Raw genomic sequence first — 12,523 nt, forward strand, 5'->3', positions numbered from 1 at the left:
AAGATTAGTAACAGCACTGCCCCACGTGTCACTGTCCTGCCCGGTGCTGTGCCAGCTGAGCCCAGCTGTCGGCAGAACCCCCTGTGCCCCTGCCCGCAAGGCCCCCAGCAAGGGTGGGAATGCAGGGAGTAACTGGCACATCATCGGTGCCAGCAGCTCCAGGCACCAAAGGGGTCAGGACTGGGCCCGAGTGCCCTGCAGCACCCAGGGGAAGGGTGGAAGGGGACAGAGCAGCAGGCCCGGGTCTCAGCCGCTGTGGCCCCCTCCCCGCAGCCCCCCGAGGATGACGCGGCCATTGTGGGGGCCGTGAGGCTCTTGTCTGTGCTGATCGCTGCCCTCACCATGGACCTCGCTGGCCGCAAGGTGCTCCTCTTTGTCTCAGGTAAGCATCACTTGCCCGTACTCGCTCGTGCCCGCCTCGCCTGCCTGGCCACGTGCCCAGCAGCCACCCCAGCCCTGGCCACCCAGGCCACCCTCGTGGTGTGTGGCTGGCTAGGTCAACACCCAGAAATGGTGCCGAGGCACTAGCCAACAGGACACGCCAGGGCGGAGCGGCAGGAGCCCGGAGCACAGCTGGACACCGCGCTCGCAGCCTGCAGGGAGTCCCCATCACAGCAGCGTGCAGGACGAGGCTGGCCACTCAGTGCAGGGGGCGGCGGGGCTCTGCAGAGGGAGCTTCTGGGGGAGCGAGTGGCTCAGATGGCCCTGGCCCCACGAGGGCCACCTGTCATCCACAGCAACCATCATGTGTGCTGCCAACCTGACACTGGGGCTGTACATCCACTTCGGTCCGAGGCCTCTGACCCCCAACAGCACTGTGGGCCTTGAGAGTCCAGCCCTGGGGGGCACTGAGCAGCCCCCAGCCTCACCTGCCAGCTACCTCACCTTGGTGCCCCTCCTGGCCACCATGTTTTTCATCATGGGTAGGTGTGGCCGTGCCTTGGGCTGACCTGCAGGTGACCTCCATGTCCCAGTGGGGCAGTATTACTGTCCTGGGTTGTCTGGGATGGTTGGAGGGGTCTCACAGCAGCTCTGGGGAGACAGCCAAGACCTCCCAGCCACCCACGAGGCCTGAGCCCACTGCTCCCCTTCGGGCAGGCTACGCCATGGGCTGGGGCCCCATCACCTGGCTCCTCATGTCTGAGATCTTGCCGCTGCGTGCCCGTGGTGTGGCTTCGGGGCTGTGCGTGCTGGTCAGCTGGCTCACTGCCTTTGCGCTCACCAAGTCCTTCCTGCTGGTGGTGGTGAGTGTTGGCCAGGGACCTGGGCACCCTGGGGCCCTCCTGCCGCTTATCCCACCTTCCCAGTGGCCCCAGGTTAGCCACAGTCCCTGTACCCCGAGGCCACGAGAAGCCAATGACAACACATATAAGGAGAGGGCTCAGGGGCCTGAGAAACCAGGGTCACCTCCCAGGCCAGGGTCCGACATGGCCCAGGACTCAGAGGGACCCAGAGAGCCACATGCCTAGCGTGCTCACCCCCTGCCCTACCAGTAGGGTGCCCTGCCACACATACTCCCCTCTGGGTCAAAACCAAGGGCCATTAAAGCCATGGGAACCCCCGATCCCCAGTTCCAATTCCCATGGTGGAGATCTGGTTGGGTAACTCGGGCCAGGGCTGGCTGGAGGTGGGGAAGAGCGACCCGAGTGGGAAAGTCAGAGTGCAGGCGGGGCAGAACCTACACACTCCAGCCACACCACGGCCTCATGTGGGCCGGAGTGTGGCAGAGCTGACTCAGGTGGCACTGGGCGAGGCTCAGGGGTGCCTGAGGGGGCCGGAGAGGCCAGGCCAGGGCAGACTGGCAGAACAGGCCCTCCCAACAGGAAGGAAATCCTAGAGGGCAGTGGGAGAGAGGGCAGCCTCAAAAGCACCCTGAAACCTTTGGGTCTTGTCCTAGAGGCAGTGGGGAGCCCTGGGAGGTCTCAGAGCAGGGCCACAGCTGATGCTGGCCAATACAGGCGGGCCTGCAGGGCACGTCCCAGGGTGGAAGGACCAAGTGCTCCCATGTGACCCGACACCCTGCTCTCCACCCAGAATGCCTTCGGCCTCCAGGTGCCTTTCTTCTTCTTCGCGGCCGTCTGCCTGGCGAGCCTACTCTTCACCAGCTGCTGTGTGCCTGAGACCAGGGGCCGGTCACTGGAACAGATCGAGGCCTTCTTTCGCACCAGGAGGAGGTCCTTTATGCGCTAGGTCAGGGTCCCTGCCTGGGAAGGGCAAACCACGGAGTTGCCCAGCCTCTGTATTGGCCACAAACCTCACCCGGGGACCAGGAGGCAGCGGTAGTCCCTGGAATCGGCCAGAGCACAGGACTGGCCGGAGCACAGCAGGCCCTTAGAGCATGCTTCCTGGCTCTAGCCGAGTGGCAGCTCCAGCCAGGGCCCCCAGCTCAGGTCCGCAGCATTACCCATTGCCCAGAGCTGGCTGGGGAGGAGAGCGTGCCGTCTGCTGCTCAGCGCAAGGCCCTGCTGGGCAGGCTCAGGCCTAGCTCCTTACTTAGGCTTGAAGGGCACTCCACAGAAGCCAGGACGAGGACAGAGAACGGGGCTCTACACAGGCACCTCACCACAGATCCTGCCCCAACTACTTGGCCACCACCAAGCATCTTGGTTACAGGGAGGAAGACACAGGTCTTTGGTCACAGGGGTCTCGTGGACACCAAGGGAACATTCTGGACTTCCAAAGGCCAGGGCGCAGGACCCAGGGCAGCCACTTCTTGCCCCAGCCAGACCTCTGGGAACAGGGGGCTCCCATCTGCAAACTGTGTTTACCCTATTTATTAAAATAAAGAAATTGGGCCTACAGCCCTGAGATGGAGCAGGGTCTGCCCCAGGAAGGGGAGCTCCCTCCCAGCAGCCAGGCTAGGGCACCAGGGCCCTCCTGTGGCACACCCGCCCAGCTGCCATGAAACCAAGAAGATGGGAAAGGAGAGGCAGGCAGGTGGGCATGAGGGAGTGGTCAGGCCCTGCTGGGCGCCAATGCCCTGGCTGTGGGACCTGGGACAGAGCACTCCCCTCGAGTGGGTGCTGGGAGCAGGTGCAGGCCGGCAGCACCTGCTCAGCCGGCACAGGTTGGGGGCACCTCTGCTCACACTTACAGGCGCCAGAGGTGAAAGCAGAGCCAGCAAACGAGCCAGTGTACAAACTACAGCCTTACTTTATTGCTCAGAAGGCAAACTAAACATGACGGGCCACAGGACGAAGGCAGCCCGAGTCGGAAAGCACAGGCAGGAGAGAGACTGGCGGCCAGCCGGCCCAGACTCCTCAGCAGCTTGGAGCTGTTCCGTGCAAGGCAGGGCCCCCCGCTGGAGGACAGGGTCATGGGCCCCAAGACGGCTCAGCCAGACTCGCTGGAAACGAAGGTGGTGAGCTGCCCACTCTGGCCTGGGTGCCCAGAGGACCCACTGCTCCACGTCTGGGTCCCCAGCCTGCCCACAGGGCATGCTGTTCCTTCCCAAGTGCATACAGGCGATCTTTTCTGCAGCCTCTGAGGCGCCTCGGGCGGGACAGGAGGGCTGGCAGAAGTGAGCCCAGGGTCCCTCTGCCTGGGTAAGAATAAGCAGAAGGGCAGGCAGGGCCCATGCTCCTCCTGGGAGGTAGACAGGTAGGTCTTCACTGCACACATGGGAGGACACAGACACACACACACACACAGAGCCCTTTGAACCCAGCACTGGCCTGAGGAAGGTGGCCCCAGAGGGACCCCGAAGCAAGTGTCCAGCCAGGCCAGGTGGTGCCCAGAGGCACCTCCTGCTCATGCTCCCGGGGGCTGTTGCTGACCAGGAGCACACTGATGTGTCCCTTAGGGCAGTACCCACCAAAGTGCTGATGAGCCCTCACCCCAAACCCCAGCACCAGCTGCTCCTGGCAGCCAGAATGGACACAGGGCAGGGGCCAGCTCTCGGGTGGCACTGGCCTCCACCCAGCATCAAAAAGCAGGCAGCTCCTGAGCAGAGCCTGGGGCCGACAGGCAGGGATACCTGAGGTGGGTCAAGCTCAGCCCCCACTAGCAGAGTGTGGGCTGCTGCTCCTCCCACACCTGGGAGGTAGGGGCGCCCAGGAGCACTGGGAGAGCCGGCTCTCCCCTCTCCCTTAGCACCAAGGCCAGAGATGGTTGGGGCAGGGGCACAAGAAATTGGGGTCCTGGGGTGGCTTGTCCAAACCAGTGGGGGGGGTCCAGTCACTACCCAGGCTGCTGCTGAGGGTGCAGGATGCACACCCGGGCTCCTCCAGAGGAAAAGGTGGCAGCAGGGGCCCAGTCCTTGCAGCAGTGAGAGGCGCGCACAGCAGCTGCCGCCAGCCTTAGGACGCAGATCTGGCAGTCCTCAGCCTAAGGATAGGCAGACAGAGCTAATCCCAGCAGCTCTAGCTGCCCTCACCTTAATGCCTAGGCCCAAAGGGCCGGGGGTAGGTCCTCAAAGGGATGTGCCTCCCCAAGCTACAACCAGCTCTGCCAGCCAGGGAATGTCTGCAGCCCACCCAGCACCTCTTGTGGTGAGCTGGCAGGAGCAGGCATGCGGCAGTCCACCCAGAGCTGCACGGCCCGGCTGTCAGCACCAGCAGTCAGGGCCCACCTAAAACCCATCTGGAAGTGGTGGAAGCTGCAGAGAGGTCACTCAGGGTCTGGCTGCAGACCTCCAGGCTTTAGCCTCAGATGTGCTCACCAGAGGAGCAAAGGTCACCTGACCTCACAGCTCCCCCTCCAGGGTCTCCGCGAGCTTCTCCTCATCCGCCTGCTGCTTCTGCTGCTGGATCCTGGCATAGGAGATGGCATCGCCCCTGGGGACAGTGCACGTTGTCACACGGGCTGCCTCGGCACACGGCCGTCCCACCCTCCTTGTCCTGGCCCATGACCCTGGTATGTCTGTAGGCAGAGCCTACTAGGACCACCTCTGGGGCAACAAAGGTCCACCTGGCGCCTCTGAGTGGCCTGGCAGCCAGGGAGGCTGAGAAGGCCTGGTGCCACCTCGGCTCTGCTGCAGCAGGGTGTGATGTCTGGTGTGGGCCTCAGATGGAGCGGGTCTCACAGGCCCTGACCGAGCAAGATGGGCCACCAGGAAACCACTGAGGTCCTCTCGCTGGCATTCCCTGGAGCACAACCCTCTGCAGACACTGATGGAGCACCTCGGTCTCCCCCACAACTGGACCAGAGGGGGCCTCCCTACTGAGAGGCCAGCGAGGGTCATGGGGAGTGAGACTAGCAGACGTACTTTTTGCCTAGAGCGGAGAGTCCATACAGCACCCCCGTGGCAAAGGCGATGGCGTTGCCCAGCAGTGTGGTCAGGGTCAGGCTGATGACGATGGGGACAACGGCCATCCTGGGGGAGAGACAGATCAGGAGCATGCCCCCAAGGCCACCACAGACACGGGGTGAGGTGCCTGGCCAGGCTTCCAAGTCCCAGACTCCTGACCTTGCCTGCAAACCACTGTGCACTTCCCAGGGAGAGGTCCACAGGTCTCGCCAGACCTCCAAAAGAGCCTGTGGCCCACGGAGTGTCCAGCAGCGGCAGGCTGGCCCAGTGCCCTCAACGCTCACGAGCACAGAAGGCGGAGGCTCAAAGAGCAGCCGTTGGAGCACTAAACAGCTCCGTGACTGCAGGCAAGTTACTCAGCCTCCCTGTTTTCTCTGCTCCTGGGAGGAAGGCAAGTTAACTGCTCAACACACCTGGGCCATCACGGGCACTGGGTAAATGCTCCTGGTTCAGTAAGGGGGGCCACATCTCCACAAGCGAGGCCCCAATTTACGACAGGGACTCAGGCTCTCGAGGGCTCAGGGTCTGAAGTGAGCACAGGGGCTGGGAAGGTGCAGGGCAGTCTCTCACCCTAGCTGCATTTGGGCACCACCTAGTGGCGGGACCCATCTGGCTTAAATTTTCACTGGACTGATTCAAGACCCAGGCTGGAATTTCCAGGCAATTCCTGGGCTAAATGGGCCAGGAAAATACCAGCAACCTGAAAACCCACCCTCTGTCCTGTCCCTTCCCTAAAGGAGGCTGCCAGTGCAGGATGGTCTTCACAGCCAACTGCATTCTACCGAACTGCCACTGTTTGGGATGTGTGATCATGAGATCTTATTACAGTTTAAAAGTAGGGGCCAGCCCGTGGCATGGTGGTCAAGCCTGTGCACCACATGGTCCACTGCTCAGTTCCATCCTGGATCTGGAGGCTTCAAAATCACGCTGGCGGGGAGGGGCAGTAGGTGGCATGGTAGTTTAAGGCGCTGGATTCCCACGTGGCCAACCACAGTCCAAGTCCCATACCCAGTGGCTAGAAAATCATGCTAAGGCATGTGTGTGCATGTGCCCAAAATCCTGAGAATGGGGAAGGGACTGCAGCATGGTCATCCTCCCGGGAGTGATTCTCACTTTCTCTTTCTCTGGCAAGCACGCACACCCTATAGACAAAGAAAGAAAGAAAGAAAAACACACTGGGCACTTATATGTATGTGTCCAAAATCCTACAAGGAGGATGAAGACGGGACAGAGATGGGATTACGCTGTGATCATTGTCCCCAGGGTGGGGTGGGGGACGCTTTCTCACTCTCTCTCTTTCTGTCTCTGACTCTCTCTGATGCATGTACAAATCCTGTAGTGAGTTTTTTTTTTTTAAATGCTGCAGTACTTTAAAAAAAAAATCCAAAGGAAAAAAACACAAGAGAGAAATCTGTCCAAACAAAATGAGGCCCAGCATGGTTACGTAGGCAGTGAGGCACTCCGCGATACTGCAGTCCCTGGGAAGGGTTCAGATCCCGGCCGCGACCAGTGCCTGGGGAAGGATCACGGTGTGGCAAGACAAGGTCAAGGGTACCTGTCATTTCGTGTTTCTCTGTCTCTCTTTCTCTCTTGCATCCTCACTCTCTAAATAAAATAACCTTAAACTTATAAAAGACAGGGGCCGGCAGGTGGTGTGGTGGTTTGGGCATAAGGCTCCCACATGGCCCACCGTGGTTGTAGCCCTGGACCTGGCAGCTTGCTTTCTCTCTCTCTCTTTGTCTCTCTCTGGTAAGCGTATGTGCCCTATAACCAATTTTAAATAATAGTAATAAATAATTCTTTTTTTTTTTTCCAGAGAGAGATTTTTGCTATAAGGCGCACGTGCTTGCTGGAGAGACAGAAAGCAAGAAATCACCCCTCAGGGGGGATGGCCACACCGCAATCCCTTCTCCATTCTCCTCTCAGGATTTGAGGCACGCATGCACATGTGCCTGGTGTGAGTTTTAAGTCACCAGGTCCAGGATTCAAACCATGGTCAACTACGTGGGAGTCCAGTGATGTAACCTTTATGCTATCTGCTGGTCCCATAAATAAAATAATTCTTTAAAAAAATAAATAAAAGCTAACAACAAGCTAAGAAAACATTTGCAGGACATAAAAGATTATGAAATATTTAATACAGAAAATACACAGTGGCTAAACGCTGTGTGGAGAAAGCTGGAACCCACAACCCACATGGCTGGCCAGATCTCAAGTCCCTGCCGTGGTGGCTTGCATGCCCAGGACCCTGAGATGGAGGGTTAGAGAGTATAGAGGACTGTGGCATGAGCCGGGGGGTGCTCTCCCCTCCAGCCTGAATTCACACACACATTATTGTGAATAAAACGGACAAAACAACTCCTGGACCTCACAGCAAGGGGGGAAAAAGTATTAACTCAAATTTACTTCTAATCTAGATGATGCTAATGAATATTTCTGCTGCTGCCAGCCTCCTGTGTATTGTTCTAGAAGATTCCACGTACTGTACTTATCCTGAAATTAGTTCAGTCTTAAGACTCAGGTGTGAAATTCTCCATGCTTAATTTGTTGTTAGACACAGGAAAATTTGAAAGCGCCTGTTTAGAAGACAACTGTACATTCTGGGGCCGGCAGGCAGTGTGGTAGATAAAGGTGCTGGATTCCCACACGGCCGACCACAGTTCGAGTCCTGGAACTGATGGCTTGCTCTCTCACTTTCCCTTTCTCTCTGTCTCTGTCTGGTATTAAAAAAAAAAAAAAAAAGAATGACAACAGTCCATTCTGTTCTGCAACCTGCTCTGCCCTTCACGTCAGGCCCCCAGAGCCTGCACTTCTGAAAGTCTGCACGAAACACCCTCCCCGCTCCTGCAGTCTGGTTATCATTCCCGAGGGGAACCCCAGAAGGGCCCTAACCCTACTGCACATGCCGCGGCCAGCACATACCTGTGAGGGCTTCAAAAAGTTCATGGGAAAGTGAGATTTAAGTATTTATTTTGGTACAAAAACTCTTTGGAAACCACGCACGGTGTTTCCACAGCACACCCTCGTGAACTTTCTGGAGACCTGCAGGTATCTGTGAGCTCACACGCGTAGTGGAGGTTCGACTCCAAGGCACAGAATCAGTCACACGCAGCGGCTATCTTCGAGTTACTTGCAGGAGCAACCTCGGGCGAAAGCTCACGGTGAGGAAAACCTGTCCCTGCCCACCCTCACCAGCACCGCCACCTGCCATCAGGGCCACTGTCAGCAGACTCTGGGGACTGGTGTCGGGCCCTACCAGGGCCCCTCACCCGCAGTAGAAGACAGCCTTCTGCCAGGCACGCAGTTGCTCCACCTTCTCGGCCACCGTGTTTGCGAACTCGACGAACTGGCAGCAGAAGGGCACTTCACACAGCAACAGGACGAAGGCGTTCATGCTGGAGGGAAGGCGAGGGGGCAGCCAGCTGGCAGCCTGGAGGCAGGGGCGGCCCCCAGCACCAGTGCCCGGGGAGGAATGCCACCCTCCCCCTTCGGTAGGGCCCCTGCTGAGTGCTCCTCCATTCACCCCACTGCCCTGACCACCTGACATCCTTTCATCCTGCTCATTCTCCCCCCACCCCCGTCCCCACCCCATGGCTCCCGGCCTGGCACAGCTAGAAGCCTGCAGCAACACCAACCACTGTCAGTACCACCCCACCTGCACCAACACCACCACCTTCAGCACTGGAAGAGCAGGGGGTGGCACCAGAAATCCAGGCATTGAGGCAGACTGTGCACCCATGCTGTTGGGCCCAAGGCCTGGGGACACGCAGGCAAAAGGGACACAGAGCGGCCCCAGGAAGGCCATGTTAGAAGGAAGGAACTTGATGAGGGCTCCCGTCCAGCCCTTGTGTTTGCATGGGCAGCGCTGAGACCCTGGTACTGGGGTATTTGCTCTAGTCTGGTGTGTGCCATGGGTAGGTATTGGCCACAGTTACCAGGCCCTTCCATCTGCCCCAAGCCAACCCTTTAATAGAAACACAGGCTCGAGACGCCCAAGGGACCACTCTGAGCCCCAGAGCTGCCCTTTGCAATTCTCAACAGCGACACCGACCTAAGCCTCTGCTGTGCCTGTCTGCCACATCTGACCCTCACCCTGAGCTCAGCCAACCTGCCCACCTCCCCGATGGCCGGGCCCAGTGTCCACCACCACCATCAACCCCCTGGCTGGCACAGGCCTCTGCACCCCGCCACACGTCTGGCCCGAGGCCTCTGAAGGCAGGACCTGCGTGCCATGCCCCTCACGGCACCAAGCCCCACAGAGCACGACACACACAGCCACTTCCCAGGTGCCCTTCTCACGGCTGGGACTGCACTTGGCCAGTCCTCACCCCTGCCTTTAGCCTCCAGTGGGATCGAGCTACCCTGGCAGGAGATGGCAAAGACCTCGTCTGAGGATAAGCACTGGTCCCTGAACTGACCCTGCTCTGCCTCCCAGCCCTTGATCCCTGTCTCCAAGCTGGGTCACCCTCTCCCAGCACAGGGCCAGGGCCCCATCATGGTGAGCCTGGTGTCTGCAGTGTCACTCAGCAGACATTCACAAAGGCCTCGACCCTGCACCCAGTAAATGCCCGGATGGGTTCTGACCCCCCACTAGGAAACGTGAGCAGTGTAGGAATGCGAGGGAGGATAAGACCCACACCATGGCAGAAATCACACGCCCTGAGCCTGCCAGGGCAGGCCAGCCACGCACTACTCACATCATCCACACGCCGGCTGCGATGTTCAGAGGGTGGATGGTGATGCAGTTGAAGAGGCCAGAGATCGCGCAAGCTTAAAAGCAAGAGACATGGGAAGGAATCAGCAGGGAGAGTCGGCCTGCGGAGAGGATGCCCAAGGATGCCGCCTGCACCTCCCGGAACATGGAAGCATCCCCTCTACCAGCTAAGTCAGGTGAGACCCAGCCAGGTGAGCTACCCTGCCCGGGTCTCACAGTGAGGCAGTGGCAAGGTGGCAGCTGGACCTCAGAGCTGTGCCAATACCCAGCAGAGCTCATCGGTCAGCCCTGTGCAAGCCCCAGCCCTCTGTGCCAGGCAGGCACTGTTTAACACCTGGGGACCTCCTACAGACATTCCCTTTCTACCACCTAGCGCTCTGCCCCGTGGCAGGTGGCAGGCACTAAAGAGATAATGTATCGCAAGGGCTTAGGCCAGTGCTCCATCTACACTGAGCCTCTGTAGGGGCCACCTGTCACCATGTGCAGATGGGCCACACAAGCAGGTCTCTAACTCAGAAAACCTGGCTTGGATTTTGTTGGGACACGCGGTGCCTCTCTTGAACGGAGATCAGGGCCAGGAAGATCGAGTGACAGTTCCAACTCTGGAACTCTGGCTCACTCAGCAGCCTACAAGCCCCAGCCCCTCCCCTTGTCTTGCTAGGCCCATCTTTCTCCTGCGAACGGGCAAGGCCCATGGCCCAGCCACCCACCCACCACTGAAATACCCAAGGCCACGAGAGGCCAGTTTGGCCTCTCTACCCCAGAATGTGACTTTTCCAGCGCCCCCAATGTACAGTCTTGGCCCCTCTCCTCTCCCACTGCAGCTCATGGACAAGGGCTCCCTCCTGTACCCTCAGCCTGCAGTCCAGCTGCACCAAGACCCTGCCGGGCAGTTCCAGGGAGTCAGCTGCTGCATAAAAGGCAAGCCTAGGCCACTGCCCAGGGTCAGGAGCTGGGCTCTCTAAGGCAGCCATCAGCAGCCACCTCATTAAACATGCAGCAGCTCCTGCACACCTGATCCCTCTGGAATTCTGCCGTTTTCCCATGGAACCTTGTGCAGACAGCAATGAGCAGGAAGCCAGACCAAAGCAACCCATGCTGCAGCGGGCCTCCCTCGTGTGCCTCTTAGGTGTCTTCCAAAGCGGGGGCACTTGTCCTTGCCACCCTCTGAAACATACACCCTTAGGCAGCAAGGCTCATATCCGGGGCCAGGGATGCACGGGGTCCGGAGCACTCAGAGGGCCACCTGGCTCCTGCCTGCAGTCAGCTGCGACTGGTCCCACTGACAGCCACCTGCACTTTGCTGTCAGCATTTTGCCTCCAGCACCAACCCTCCCCCACTGTCCTCACCACCGCCAGCCTTGGGGGAGGACCAGGGCTCAAGCCAGGCAAAGCCCAGACTCCACACACTGGAGGATGTCCACTGGCGGGGCTCCAGCGCTGGGAGTGGGGTGTCACCCTGCCATCATCTCCTCCCAAGCCTCCAGATATCCTGATGCTCTCGGGGCCCAGGAAATGCCTCCCCGGCCCCTCTCTGAGACCCTCAGCCTCAAAGTGACCAGCCACGCACAGCCCTGTCTGAGCTCCTGCTGCATCTCCCCAACCTCCACTGTGCCAGGAGCCTACACTTTGGCACTCTACCCCGTCACTTCTCGGTACCCTATGACAAGGGTCCCGCCCACCCAAATCTGCAGGTGAAACTGGCCACTAAGGGCAAGGCCATGCGTCCCACCTGCAGCTTCCCCGTACCCCAGTACAACACTGTGAGCTCCTCGGGGCCCTACTTTGAGAAGCAGACTGGATGGGGTTCTAGGGTGAACGTGGAAATTGGCAGTGCCACCAGGACACCGACCAAGGTGGAGGGGGGCTGCAGGAGGCCTTTCCTTTCTCTACCCTGACCACTGTCACCCCCTTGGCACCAGCCACCCTCACCTGCGGAGAAACAGCTAATCCGACGCCAGAGGACCCCATCGAAGGCCTGACCTCCAGCCCATGGTCTTTCCCAGAGTCAGAAAATGTGCTTGCTCTGAGCAGTGGCGACGGGGACCTTGGGCCTTCTGTGATTGTGGGTAGGGCCTGTCCCAGTGTTGCCTGCTCCCTCACAGGGGGCTAGCTCCTAACCCTGCACCATCTGCTCCTCCCACCCCACCCTGGGAAGACGGAGGGCTCCGAGGCGACCTGAGAAGGCGCTGCTCCTGCGGGAGAGCCCACCGGGAGCCCTGCCCGCGCCCCAGCCCTCTGCGCCAGCAGGCAGGTACTGTGGACCTCCCACAGACGGTCCCTTTCTACCACCTGGCGCCCTCCCACCCAGCCAGGGGAGGCTGGGCAGGGGCAGCGGGCACAGGTCGGGCGTCACACTGCCCGGCCGTACGCACGCCGCCGAGCCCTCCACTGCCCCCTGCAGACCTGCCTCCCTTTTCCCCGGGAACTGGAGGTCGGGGACCCTGGGGGGCAGGGGGGCCGAGGCAGAGAGAGCGGAGCCGGTGCGCCGGCGCCCTCGGGCCACCTGTCCCTGACACACACACCCCGCCCCCCCCCGGGACACCTCCCGCCGGCGGCCG

At 59.9% G+C, this 12,523-nt stretch overlaps 2 protein-coding genes across 6 annotated transcripts in view; one reads left to right on the top strand and one right to left on the bottom strand.

Annotated features, from left to right (window-relative positions):
* The window catches only part of SLC2A6 (solute carrier family 2 member 6), a 10,870-nt gene extending 4,625 nt beyond the window's left edge, over positions 1-6,245 (top strand). For 2 of the 4 annotated variants that reach the window (XM_014582458.2, XM_027766607.1), the window contains 4 exons: positions 274-382; positions 738-923; positions 1,099-1,244; positions 2,035-3,301. In XM_014582458.2, the coding sequence (XP_014437944.1) occupies positions 274-382; positions 738-923; positions 1,099-1,244; positions 2,035-2,190 (597 nt within the window). In that variant the 3' untranslated portion in view covers positions 2,191-3,301. Of the gene's footprint in view, positions 1-273; positions 383-737; positions 924-1,098; positions 1,245-2,034; positions 3,302-5,437 lie in introns of those variants that run through there. The other 2 variants (XM_027766606.1, XM_014582457.2) reach the window with 2 other exon arrangements.
* Positions 3,136-12,523, bottom strand: part of CACFD1 (calcium channel flower domain containing 1) — a 9,809-nt gene continuing 421 nt past the window's right edge. The window contains exons 2-6 of one of the 2 annotated variants that reach the window (XM_006164278.3): positions 9,946-10,018; positions 8,518-8,643; positions 5,207-5,314; positions 4,684-4,775; positions 3,136-4,326 (exon numbers count right to left, since the gene is read on the bottom strand). In XM_006164278.3, coding sequence (XP_006164340.1) covers positions 4,685-4,775; positions 5,207-5,314; positions 8,518-8,643; positions 9,946-10,018 — 398 coding nt within the window. In that variant the 3' untranslated portion in view covers positions 3,136-4,326; position 4,684. Of the gene's footprint in view, positions 4,327-4,660; positions 4,776-5,206; positions 5,315-8,517; positions 8,644-9,945; positions 10,019-12,523 lie in introns of both variants that reach the window. The other variant, XM_006164277.3, reaches the window with a different exon arrangement.

This window comes from Tupaia chinensis, unplaced genomic scaffold (assembly GCF_000334495.1).
Source record: "Tupaia chinensis unplaced genomic scaffold, TupChi_1.0 Scaffold143602_1, whole genome shotgun sequence".
Taxonomy (NCBI): Eukaryota; Metazoa; Chordata; class Mammalia; order Scandentia; family Tupaiidae; genus Tupaia; species Tupaia belangeri.